Genomic DNA, 11,165 nt, shown 5'->3' with positions numbered 1-11,165 from the left:
CGCCCCGCCCCGCGGGCCCCGCATCGGCCCCGGAGCCCGAGAGATCCTGGAACGTGGCCGGCGCGGCGTGGGGGCCGCCGTGCTGCTGCAGCTCGGGGCCATCTCCCTGACCCCGCGGGCCTGCCCGAAGAGTAAGTCCTGGGAAGCAGGGGCCGAGGGCTGGTGGGGGCCAGGTCGGAAGTGGAACTCAAAACCCGCAGCTCCCCTCTCCAACCCCGCGCCCAGAATCAGTTTCCCCAACTGAGGGCACTGCCTCCTCTCGGGGAGCACTGAAGGAAATGTCCCCCGCAAGCCTCTGCCGTACGCCTCACCTCCGCGCATCGTGCATCAGAGCCACGTGGGTTATGGAGCGCCCAGAATGCACCAGGCCTTATCGCTAGGAGCGCAGGATGAAGACCAGCGTGGGTCATCAGGGGAGGCGACAAACAAGGGAATGATGAAACAAACAAGATGATTAATGGGATCCTTAACAGTAAAAATGCCACATGTAATCGTGCACAGATGATTATCGTGTGAGGGAGGAAGCGCGTGGTGGATGAAACTTAATGACGAGGGCAGGGAGCCCTTGCCGAAGGAGGCTGGGTGTGGGCAGCTGAGAGGTGGGCCGAGTGGGTAGCACCCAAGACAGGGCCTGGCAGCGTCTCTTCCCCAGGGAAGGACCCAAAAGACCATGAGAAGGAGAACTTGAGGCGCATCAAGGAGATACAGAGGCGCTTCCGGGAGCAGGAGCGCAGCCGAGAGCAGGGCCAGCCCAGGCCCCTGAAGGCTCTGTGGCGTTCACCCAAGTATGACAAGGTGGAGTCCCGGGTCAAGGCCCAGCTGCAGGTATCTACCTTGGGGAGTGAGTCACATTGCTCATCTTGTTCAACCAGCAAATTATACCCCATTAAGGTCATGGGGAGGGATGAAAAAAAAAAAAAAATCACCAAGCACTCGGAGGCCCCTGGACCTTCTGGGGCCTTCTCAGAAGTGGTGATGGTGGTGGCCGGGACAACGGGTAGATGCCCTCTAACAGGCCAGGCAGCAGTGTGGGTGGTGGGGATCCTAGGGTGTCATGGTGGGGGGAGATGAGCATGGCTTAGGCTAAAAAGCCAGCTGGACCCCCAATATCAAGGGCCACACCTGCCACTTCCCACTTTTATTTTTGATGGCAGTGAGGACAGGCTATAGATGCGGGGGGGTCTGGTTGGGGCAGACAAGGAGGGTTGAGTCAAGGTCTTGGGTGGCGGTGCTCAGGCAATACTCTGGGGCTGCTGGGGACAGGGGTGTGTCCAGAAAGCAGATGGGATATTCTGGCCTGAATCTCAGGAAGGAGACCTGGAAGTTTCTGAGGATTTCCAATTGAGGGACCCAGAAGTGGTTCCTGGATTTGAGGGTTTTGGAGGCCAGTTGTTGGTGACCTCCAGGGGCCAGAGGCAGGAAGCGAGGGCAGGGAAGTTGGGAGAAGGTGGCAGCTGGGGCCAGGACCAAGGCAGGAGGAGGGTGGTGTGTTGTTTTCTGAGAGATGAGAGACGTGCTTGCAGGCTGGTGAGAAGCGTTCCTGTTCTCAAGGTGGCAGGCCCACAGGGGTTGTGGAGCGAGGCCAGAAGACAGGCATGGTCCTGTGGCTTGAGAGCCTGATCCCCCCTACGGTGCCCTGCCCTTCAGGATCCTGGCCCTGCTTCTGGGACAGAGGCTGCCCCCTTCCTGAGGGCGCATTCCCGCTGTGGCCCTGGCCACCCGCCACCCCGTGCCCCTGGTCTCCAGCTCACCCCACCAGACCCCGGTGCTAAGGTGAGAGGCTGCGTGGGAGCTGGGAGAATGTTGGGTAGGGACCCAGGGGACTCAGAGGCACACATATAGTGCTCCCTGCTCCACTGTGCTCACCAGGTCCCGCAGGGTCCAGGCCTAGATGTGGATTTCATCAGCCACAATGCCCAAGCTGCAAAGAGGGCCCCCCGGAGGCATTCCCGCTCTCTGCAGGTCCTGACACAGGTGCTGGAGCAGCAACGGCAAGCCCAAGAACACTACAATACCACGCAGAAAGGCCACGTGCCCCATTAGTAGGTCCCACACCCCAGGGTGAGGGGTGCCTATGGAGGGTGGGGGACATCCTGGGCCCTGGGGACCATCATCCCTAAGTCCAGACCTTCCGCAGCCTGTTGGAGCGCAAGGATGAGTGGAGGCGGGAGGCTGAGGCCCGCCAACACAGCCAGCCAGACCCAGCTCTGCCCCCTGGCCACACCCGCATGCCCGAGAAGCAGCGGCTGGAGACGCTGAGCTCCCTGCTCCAGAGTGAGTACTGGGCAGCAAGGGGGCTGGGTGGGGACCCACTGGGGATATGCACCCCTGCCTATCCTGCCTCTGGGAACCCTGTAGGCCAGAGCCAGATGCTTCGTGAGTTAGTGCGGCTGCCCGCCGGGGCAGACTCCCTGAAGGCTCAGGGCCACCGCGCTGAGCTGGACCGGAAGCTGGTACAAGTAGAGGAAGCCATCAAGATCTTCTCCCGCCCCAAGGTCTTCGTGAAGATGGATGCCTGAGCCTGGCCCACGGGCGAGGATCACCACAGGCCTGCAAAGGGCAGGGCAGGGCAGACCAGTTCCAGTGTGGAGGTCTGAGGGTGGAGCAGTAGGTGGGCAGCACCTTGTAGCAAACACTCCCCCAGCCTGGCTGGGAGGGCCAGCCCAGCACTTCATGCTTCCTCACAATTAAACGTTTTGTACACAGCCGAGTCTGCTTCCTTCCGAACTTCTCTTGCCCTGGAACTGCCCTGGGCCGCCTATACCACTCCAGAATGGCCTCCTTGCTACTGCGGCTACAGGTCGAGTGCATAAGGTGCACCGTGGGGTCAGAGCTAAGGCCTGGGACACAGAAGGACGGGAACTGCATTTGTAGAAAACCTTTAATGTTCTCCAGGCTGAGAGGGTCCTGTGAGCAAGCTCAAAGTCCCCACCCGGGCAGTTTCCCCACTGCCCCAGCAGCATGGCGTGGCGAGGGGCAAATTCTCTTCCTGTCAGAGGCTGAAGCCACTGCCATCTCCTCGAATGCCACCTCCCCAGCCAGAGCTGGCCTGCCCCTGATCATCCAGGGAGGGCAGAGAGCTTCGAGCACCCGGGGGCAACCGGCCAGGGCGCAGGCTCCAGCACGGGGGTCCCTGGGACAGCCCATTGGAACAGGGAGGCTGGCGGTTCTCAATGACCAGGTCGCCATTGTCCTCATCGCTGTCGGGCTCAGGAGGCCCAGGCCGGACAGAGGGAGGCCCCGTCAGACGCCCAGATGCCCCCCGTACCACGTTGTTGCGCTGGTTGGCAGGCTTGACCGTGACGATGAGGTTGTGGCTGTTGGCGACCATCATGTCCGTCACCTGGTCCAAGGTCTTGCCGGCCACTTCAATGCCATTGACCTCCAGGATCTCGTCACTGACCGCCAGCAGCCCTGTTCGCTCAGCAAGACCCCCGCGTACCAGGCGGGAGATGAAGATGCCCGGGACCCGCTCCAGACCCTGGGGAGCCACGCGCACACTCGTGCCATCTCGGATGTAGAAGCCAAGAGGGCGGTCCGAACCATGTTTGTGAAGCCGTACCCTCCGGTGTGTCTCGGGCAGGAGGTCCACGTCGATGACAGAGGAAACCTGCCGGAAATCTTGGGGCAGGCTGATGAGCAGGGGGGGGCGGCTGCGCAGGGGGGCCACGGGCCGCAGCAGGAGCCCTTTCTTCCGCCGCTGCAGGGAGTTGGAGGCAAAGACCAGGCCACCGGAGTCAGCTTCTGCTGTGGAGATGGGATGCGGGGATCAGAGCCCTTCATCTTCCACTGAAGCCCTCCTGGGTGCCCAAGGCCCTTTCCCCCCCAGGGCCAGGCCTGGGGAAGGGGCCACTGTGACTACTTCCTACCAGTTGGAGGTCAGGCCAAGGGCAGGGACTGCAGAGGGTGAGGCCTAGGTGCCCTAGGCAAGGACTACGCTGTGTGGGCAGGAGATCTGCCCTGCCACCCTTCCTCACCCAGGCTACTTGAGGCCCCCTCCACCCCTATTCATTCTCCTTACCCCGCTTCTGCACCAGCAGGCGCAGCGGTGGGGGGCCGCTGGCCAGGGCCCGGTGCAGGCTATCGTCGTTAGTGAGGGGCAGCAGGTCGCCATGAGCGTCAGTGTAGCCCAGCAGCACGTCCAGGCCGGGGATCTGATGCACCGCGCGCAGGAACCGGGAGAACTCCTGGAAGCCGCTCACCGAAGCGCGGGGCAGTGCAAAGCGTCGGAACTCGGCATCAAACTGGGGGCGCAGGTAGGGCGAGAGGAAGGGTCAGTTCCCAACCTGCACGGCTTTCTCAACCCCCTCCCCGTCCAAGGGGGTGGGAAACATAAAGCAGCCGCTGCCTTCAGCCCAGACCTCAGCACCAGTACACGGACGCTGTCCAAGGTCTTGTGCCGCCCTCCAGGTACCCAGCCACAGGGGCTTTGGAGCCTGGGCGTGGAAGGACTGATGTTCCGGGAGAAAAGGCGAGCAGAAAAGCCAGCGAATGCGGGAGGGGTGGGGTGGGAGAGGGCCGGGGGCAGAGGAGAGAAAGAGGTGGTGGAGACCAAGGAGCCGGGAAGGGCGGAGGAAGGAACCGGAGGAGGCGCCTAAGGCCGAGGCCGGAGCCGGGCCGAGGGGCTCTTACTTTGCTCTTCACCTCCACGATGCTGTCCGGACTGCGCGCTGGGGTCCTCTGCGGCCTGGCCATGGCGGGGCCGGGCGGGCCGGGGACGGTGCCCCAGGCGGCCCGCCGAGGCGCAGGTGCACAGCCTGCCGGCCGGCCCGCGCCACCCCGCCCCTCCCGGTCGCGTTCGCCCCGCCCTCCTATCCGGACCGTGACGTCACGGGGCAGCGACGGAGTGGAACGCGGAGTCCAAGTTTCCTAGGTAACAGGGGTGGGGGTGGGGAAAAACCCGCTTCTGCTCTCACGTCATTACGCTACGGTCAGCGTGTCCCCCGCCAATCCGAGAGGGAGGTCGAGGCGGGTGATGTTTCCCACGCGTAGTCTGGCGCTTACTTTGAGCTGCTTAACCGGAAGTTTGGCGGTTCAAACCCACCAGGCGTTCTTCGGGACATAAGATGAGGCTTTCGGGTGTAGTAAAGATTTGCAGCCTTGAAAACCTTATGGAGGGTCGCTAGGAGTTGGAACTACTTGATAGCAATTGGTGTATAGTGTGTGGGGTGGGGGTCAGCGAATTGTTATTTCCACTGGAAACTGAATCCTAGGGAATATTTACTGAACCCCTTGGGGACGGACACACAGCACCCAAGGAGCTTCGAACCAATTCGTTTTGGCCTGTCGTTAACCTTTGGCCCCTCCCTGTTCAGTGTCACCAGTCTTTGAAGTCGAGGAGAAATCCTCCGAACAGCAGAGGCTCCAGAGCGGGACGCACTGGTGCGCACGCGCAGGCACTCCAGTAGGCGGGGCCTAGGCCCGGTCCCGCCCATACAACACGCGTTTCCTTTTCCGGCGGGGGGCGGGGCTGCGGCGCCCGCGGAAAAAGCTGGCGGGAGTGTGCTAGCGGCGGCGACCGGATGGCGGGCGTGGGGGACCTGGTTCTGCGGCCCTGGATTCGCGAGCTGGTCCTGGGGTCAGAGACACTTTCTAGTCCGCGGGCGGGGCAACTGCTCGAGGTGAGCCCTTCCCACGCGCCCAGGTCCGGGGACCGGGGCAGAGGTCCTGGGCGCTCCGATTGACGCCGGTCACCACCGCCGTCTCCAGGTACTCCGGGAAGACGACGAGGCCCCGGGCCCATCCCGCGCCCCGGATGCGCCTTATGTCGGGGCTGCGCTGCTTGTGTCCGACGGGACCCACAGTATTCGATGCCAGCTGACGCGAGAGGCCCTGAACACCTCGGCCTGGTGAGGGGAGCGCGGCGGGGACAACGGGGACAGTCCACTTAGCTGGGGCTGGGGCCGGGGCCGCTAGGGGCTAGGCGGTGAGAGTCGCACTCGCCCCAGGGAGAAGGAGTTCGGCTTCCGCAGGACGGAGGGCCGGCTGCTGCTGCTGCAAGACTGCGGGGTGTGCGTCCAGGTCACGGAGCATGGCATGGTGAGTGCTGAGGCTGGCTTGGCCCGGTGACTGGGGCTTGCCCTGCCTGACGACACCTGAGTCGCACCCCCCCTCCCCAACTCACCCCTGCAGCCCGCGGAGTTCTACCTCCAGGTGGATCGCTTCAGCCTGCTGCCTAATGAGCAGCCCCGGACCCAGGTGGCCAGTTGGTAAGTGATGACCGGCCCACCACCACCACCCCTCCCCTGTAAAGTCAGGTCAGCGCTGGCATGGGCCTTCTGGAAGCACGGGCCTGAGCCCCCCAGTAACACCAAGTGCCTCCCACTCTGCTGCTTTAGCCCCCCAGTAACACCAAGTGCCTCCCACTCTGCTGCTTTCCCTTAGCAATCAGGACCCGGATGTGCAGAAGAAGCTCTATGACTGCCTTGAGTGAGTATGGGGGTGGGCCCGGGGCCCAGAGTGAGCCAACCATGGGATCTCCCCTCCGGGCAGATGGCCTCAGGATTGCACCTCAGACCTATCTGCTTCCCTCTTATAGGAAGCACCTGTCTGAGGCTACCTCCCCTGACCCAGGTACCGGCGGGGCTTCTTCAGGGACTGTGTTCCCCTGGTCTAACTCTCTAGCCTACCCACCACCACCACCACCCCAATAAGCCTATCCTGTCTTCTCCTTCTCCCTGAGCTTTGGCTCATTCCCTGGCCCTTCCCCCAGGTCTGACACTGTCCCAGCTTCTGGATGAGGTACAGGAGGACCAGGAGCAACGGGGGGCACTAGTGCGCCTGGCTGAGAGCTGCCTGATGCTGGCAGGCCCTCAAAAGGCACCCCAACTCACCCGCTGGGCCACCTCAAGCTGCAGGGCCACGGTCCGTCTGGGCCTTCCCTTGGGACTGTGGGTGTGCGGCGTCTGGCCAGAGCCAAGCTGACAGTTCCCGGCCCACAGGGAGAAGCTGTGTACACTGTCCCTAGCCTGTGGTTGTACATCCCCGACAAGGACCAGCAGATCCTGAGCTCTCTGTGCCTAGGTCAGAGGGCATGGGAAGGGGGGCAGGAGAGGTCAAGAGGAGTAGCTGGGTCCTGGCCGCCTGTGTTGATAAGCCTGCCCTGATCCCCTAGGCCGTGACCTGCCCCCACCAGACCCTGCTCTGCACGACCTCTCTCTGGCCCTGCCTTCTCCCTCTTGCTCCTCAGGTGAGGTGGTGGTCAGGGCCCTGGGCTACACAGCCTGGGGGAGGGGGGACACACATGGTCTCATTCACAGCCCACTTAGTTGATCCAAGCTGGGAAGGCAGTACCACAGCGAGCCCCCTTCTCTCTAGGAACACCTTCCGAGCTCCCCGCCCACTCACAGTCCGAGGAGAGCAGTGGCAGCATCAGCCTCCTGTCCGCCGAGCCCTTGACATCTTCAGAGCCAGTGCAGAGGGACAGCGCTCAGACCTGGCCAGCAAGCCATTCCACCCCTGTCTCCCACCCCAGGGGGGAACCCAGCTCGCCACTCCTGAGCTGCGCTCTTACATTCATGCCCCGTGGCCAGAGCCTTAAGCCACACCAGGCTCGAGGAACCAGGGCTCAGAAATCTCCATTGGAGTTCAAGGAGCTGGGGCTGCTCCCCCAGAAGCCAAAGACCAGCACCACTAAAGAGGCCCCAAACCCCAGCGCTATGGGGGTGAGCACAGGCCCTTGGCAAAAGGAGGGACGACAGGGTTGGGCCTTGAGTGGATCTGGAAGGTGGGCTAGGGGGTAGCAATGGATGGGGTGATGGATTCCTGTTGGCCCCTACTAAGACACTATGCCCCATTTAAGGATCCCCCAGAGAGGCACCGGGATGGTTCTACTTTCCAGTATAAGTATGGGCCCCCCTGCACCACCCTCTGTGACCAGGTCCAAGCTGTCAGGTGAGTGCCCACCGCAGTCCCCCTCTGCTGCCCACTAGTTCCAGACTACAGTCACCTGCAGCCACCGTTCTGTCCCCAGGCTCCCTCCAGAGCTCCTTGCCTGGGCTTTGCACCTTCTGAAGGAGCCGCCGCAGGAGTCGGAACTAACACAGGGGTGAGGCCTGCGTGCAACAATCCTGCGCCGGGTGGATAAGTAGTGCTCTCTGCACACAGCTTCCATTGGGTTTTTTAATAAAATAATCTCATGCGCCAGGAGGGGAGGGGGTCAGGGCTTGGGCCCGCTGCCTCTTTGGTCTGTGGCTGAAGAGGGCAGGCTCGACCCCGGGCTGGAGGGCTCTGTGGGCTGTGGGGGTAGAGGCTCAGCTCCAGGGACAGGTCCTGCCAGGGCAGATGAGAGCAAGGAAGAGTCAGGGTTGGGCTCGGCACACCTGCCCTTGCCCCACTCCCTCACCCCAACCTTTTGCACCCTGGCCCCCACCACCTACCTAGACTTGGCGATGGGGGTGCCTCGAGCCTTGGCCTGCGCTTGAGGACAGGGGAACGCTGCAGCCGCAGGGGCCGCTCTGAGGGGCAGAGAGAGGCTGGTAGTTGTTAAGGGCTTGTCTGCCCAGCCCCAAGCTCGCTCTCGTGAGCATGCACATAAACCTGAGAATTTCAGGACTGCCCACCCTGGGCCCTCCTTCCCTGGCAGAGGCTCTGATGAAAGTGGGGTCAGGGCCAGGAGGAAGTGCTCCTATCAAACCCTTGACCCCAGCCCTCTGTCTCCAGATTCCTCGGCTTCCATTCCCTCCCTCCCCCCAGACTCAGGCCCCCCGGAGGTGTCTCCTCTCACCAGCAGGGGCCTGGAGCTGGTCCTCATGCACAGACACTGCTCGTCGCCCCGCCGAGAGAGGCCGCGGCCTCAGATGGCCATCTGGGGGAGGCCAGGGTGTCAAGGGATGGCCCCCATGTCTGCCCCCACTCTAGTCCTTGTCCACACCTTCAGGGTCTCCAGAGGAGCTGAGTTTCCACCAGGGACTCTTGGAAGGGGAGGAGGGGACCTGCCTACCTTCACTCCTGGGGCCCAAGCAGGAGTCCTCTGGGAGGCCCAGGCTGTCCGGGCAGGGGCTGGCTCTTCGGGGGCTTGGACTGGGACACGGGGAGGGGGGTCCTGGGCCATCTTGTTGGCCCCAACCCCGACCCCTCAGCTCTGCATTCAGCTGCTGCCCCAGAGTCTTCCAGGTGGCAGGCTCAGGCCCCTGGCCCCCTTGGCTAGGTCTGCATGAGGGATCTGCAGGGAGAGGAGTGTCATCCAGGGCCAGGTGTTGGAGCCAGTCATGACCACTGCTCGACCCCTCCCCTGCCTGCCCACACTCACCGGCAGATACTGAGTGGGTTCGAGACTTGATGGAGATGGGTGGGGTCTCCGTGGAACTGTCCATAATGTCACCTGCAAAGTGGGGCTTGGGGCTCAGGCACCAAACCTCAGGTGGGGTGGGGTGGGGCAAGTGCCTTGGGGACGATCTCGAGGGATACACCCTGGCCCAGTGTCCCACTTACCATCTGAGCCAGCCTTCTTGATCTCCCCGTCTTTGCTCTAAGGGAAACGGGCAGTCACACTCCAGCTCTGCCCGCCCCACCCTCTGTTCCTTCCTGTTCTCCAGACCCGCCCCAGAGTGCCCACCCTGGGCTGTGCCCAGTTCTGAAGAGCTCACAGTGGGGGTGGGGTGGGCAGTTCACACCCACATTGAAGAACACAGATTGTGGGCTCTCATTCTGTGATGCGCTTTTCCTGCGCATGCTGCTACATCCAGGCCGCCTCCCTTCATAAATGTGTTGTCTTCCTGAACTATCATTAAATGGATCCCAGCACCCAGAGCTGTGGTTCTTATTACCTGAGCGCGGCATTAAGAAGGTGACCACAGAGGGGAGTCGGGAAGGGCTACCAAGGTATTGGGAGGGCAGAGGGGAGACAGGGAGCAGCCACAACTGCCCAATAGCGAGCACAAGAAGGTGATCAGAGCCAAGACCACGAGTCTTTGAAACATGGTTAAGGTTCTGGACAAGCTTGGAAGAAAACTCTGGAAAACTTGTCCCAATTGTAGGCAGCAAGGTCAGATCTGACCTGCAAAGAGGACTGCCAAGAGGGCAGTGTCAGTGGGCTGGGAACAGGAGTACCTATGTGCCACATAAGTTCCCTTTGCCAGTTGTGTACGCCATCCACAGGGCACCAGCAAGCCATGTCCCCTGCCCTTCACAGTCAAGCTCCCTCAACTCACTTGCTTCCTCTTGCCCTCAGCAGCCCCGCTGCCCCGGCTCACACCAATCCTCTGCAACATCACTTGCACACGCTGCTCGAAGGATGGGGCCAGCTCTGTCTCTCCCCGCTCCAGGGGCCGCCGCTAGGGACAGAGATGCCCAGTAGGGAGGGGGCCCACTGCCCTCTGTTCCAGAAGAGACCTCACCCTGGCACCAGGCCTCACCTTGTCAGGTCTGACACCCAGCGCAGCCTCCTCCTCCTGGGCAGGCAGCAGTATCATGGAATAAGCCTTGCTGTCCCGAGTGTAGCGGGGCCGGCTCCTGCGTGCAGGGTCAGGGCTGCTGGTGAGCCCCTCGGCCCCACCAGGCTCCTCACCACAGCCTGGGCGAGCTGGTGGCCGCAACAGGTCCCCAAGGGTGGCCTTCCGGCTGCGAGGAGCTGCCCCAGGACTGGTCTCTAGGTCAGCCCGTGGCCCTCGCGCTGAGCGAGGCTTCTTGAAGGCAAAGAGAGTACCCAGCTTCTTGCGCAGTGTGCGGGGGACAGGGGTGGGGCCTCCCTCCACGGCTGGCTCTTCCTCGGGGGTCCAGCTGCAGGGAGAGTCTAAAGTGAGTGGAACAGTCCTCAGGGTTGCCCACCCCCCTGTGGCTGCCGCTCACTCACAGGCGATCCTGATGGACCAGCCTTTTGGAAAAGAACTCTTCCACGCCCTCATCCACGCGGGCACTGAGCCCATTCCCTTCCTGCGGCAGGGCTGGGGGTACCTGAGGGGTGGGGGGGGACACGTGGGGTCACAGATCAGGGCCAAGTGCAACAATGGTTCCCCACCCCTTCTCCCATCCAGCAGCCTGGTCTGGCGGACTCCAGGACCTGAAACTGGGGTGACCTGAAACTGGGCTAGTGGCCCTCCCACGGGTGGGCAGAAACACTGGATCTCACACACCCCTCACCCATTCCTGGTCTGGGCACACACCCAGCCCACACCCGTACTTGTCACAACCTGAACCAGTCAACCAGCAGGCTGGCACCCACGCGC

At 62.5% G+C, this 11,165-nt stretch overlaps 4 protein-coding genes across 5 annotated transcripts in view; 2 read left to right on the top strand and 2 right to left on the bottom strand.

The window, feature by feature from the left end:
* Positions 1 to 4: 4 nt before the first annotated feature.
* ENKD1 (enkurin domain containing 1) lies at positions 5 to 2,705 on the top strand (the record flags this gene model as incomplete). Its single annotated transcript, XM_045293914.1, has 6 exons — positions 5 to 131; positions 653 to 825; positions 1,648 to 1,773; positions 1,870 to 2,042; positions 2,138 to 2,274; positions 2,359 to 2,705. Coding segments are annotated over 6 exons (897 nt in total), but the record flags the coding sequence as incomplete, so codon positions are not given.
* A 158-nt stretch (positions 2,706 to 2,863) lies between these two features.
* On the bottom strand, positions 2,864 to 4,765 carry PARD6A (par-6 family cell polarity regulator alpha). Of its 2 annotated transcripts, none has more exons than XM_004704605.3 (3): positions 4,633 to 4,765; positions 4,022 to 4,244; positions 2,864 to 3,747 (listed from the first exon to the last, which is right to left on the bottom strand). In XM_004704605.3, exons 1-3 carry the CDS (start codon positions 4,693 to 4,695, stop codon positions 2,993 to 2,995), a joined length of 1,041 nt encoding a protein of 346 aa, XP_004704662.1. In that variant the 5' UTR covers positions 4,696 to 4,765; the 3' UTR covers positions 2,864 to 2,992. The 2 variants fall into 2 exon arrangements, with proteins under 2 accessions (XP_004704662.1, XP_004704663.1); XM_004704606.2 differs by having other exon boundaries at positions 2,864 to 3,744; positions 4,633 to 4,756.
* Positions 4,766 to 5,438: 673 nt separating this feature from the next.
* On the top strand, positions 5,439 to 8,754 carry ACD (ACD shelterin complex subunit and telomerase recruitment factor). The gene is given in 11 exon segments (XM_045293805.1): positions 5,439 to 5,621; positions 5,710 to 5,849; positions 5,949 to 6,209; positions 6,385 to 6,429; positions 6,539 to 6,573; positions 6,713 to 6,864; positions 6,942 to 7,023; positions 7,115 to 7,189; positions 7,318 to 7,664; positions 7,802 to 7,893; positions 7,973 to 8,754. Coding segments are annotated over 11 exon segments (1,407 nt in total). The 5' UTR covers positions 5,439 to 5,522; the 3' UTR covers positions 8,052 to 8,754.
* Positions 8,108 to 11,165, bottom strand: part of CARMIL2 (capping protein regulator and myosin 1 linker 2) — a 12,604-nt gene continuing 9,546 nt past the window's right edge. Inside the window, exons 27-34 of the mRNA XM_045293913.1 lie at positions 10,793 to 10,893; positions 10,356 to 10,719; positions 10,152 to 10,274; positions 9,433 to 9,469; positions 9,251 to 9,322; positions 8,942 to 9,163; positions 8,379 to 8,456; positions 8,108 to 8,271 (exon numbers count right to left, since the gene is read on the bottom strand). Coding sequence (XP_045149848.1) covers positions 8,159 to 8,271; positions 8,379 to 8,456; positions 8,942 to 9,163; positions 9,251 to 9,322; positions 9,433 to 9,469; positions 10,152 to 10,274; positions 10,356 to 10,719; positions 10,793 to 10,893 — 1,110 coding nt within the window. The 3' untranslated portion in view covers positions 8,108 to 8,158. The remainder of the gene's footprint in view (positions 8,272 to 8,378; positions 8,457 to 8,941; positions 9,164 to 9,250; positions 9,323 to 9,432; positions 9,470 to 10,151; positions 10,275 to 10,355; positions 10,720 to 10,792; positions 10,894 to 11,165) is intronic.

The sequence above is a fragment of the Echinops telfairi genome, unplaced genomic scaffold (genome assembly GCF_000313985.2).
Source record: "Echinops telfairi isolate 266 unplaced genomic scaffold, ASM31398v2 ScPeMD7_2291;HRSCAF=2852, whole genome shotgun sequence".
In the NCBI taxonomy this organism is placed as follows: domain Eukaryota; kingdom Metazoa; phylum Chordata; class Mammalia; order Afrosoricida; family Tenrecidae; genus Echinops; species Echinops telfairi.
This window is presented reverse-complemented; position numbering and strand designations above follow the sequence as displayed.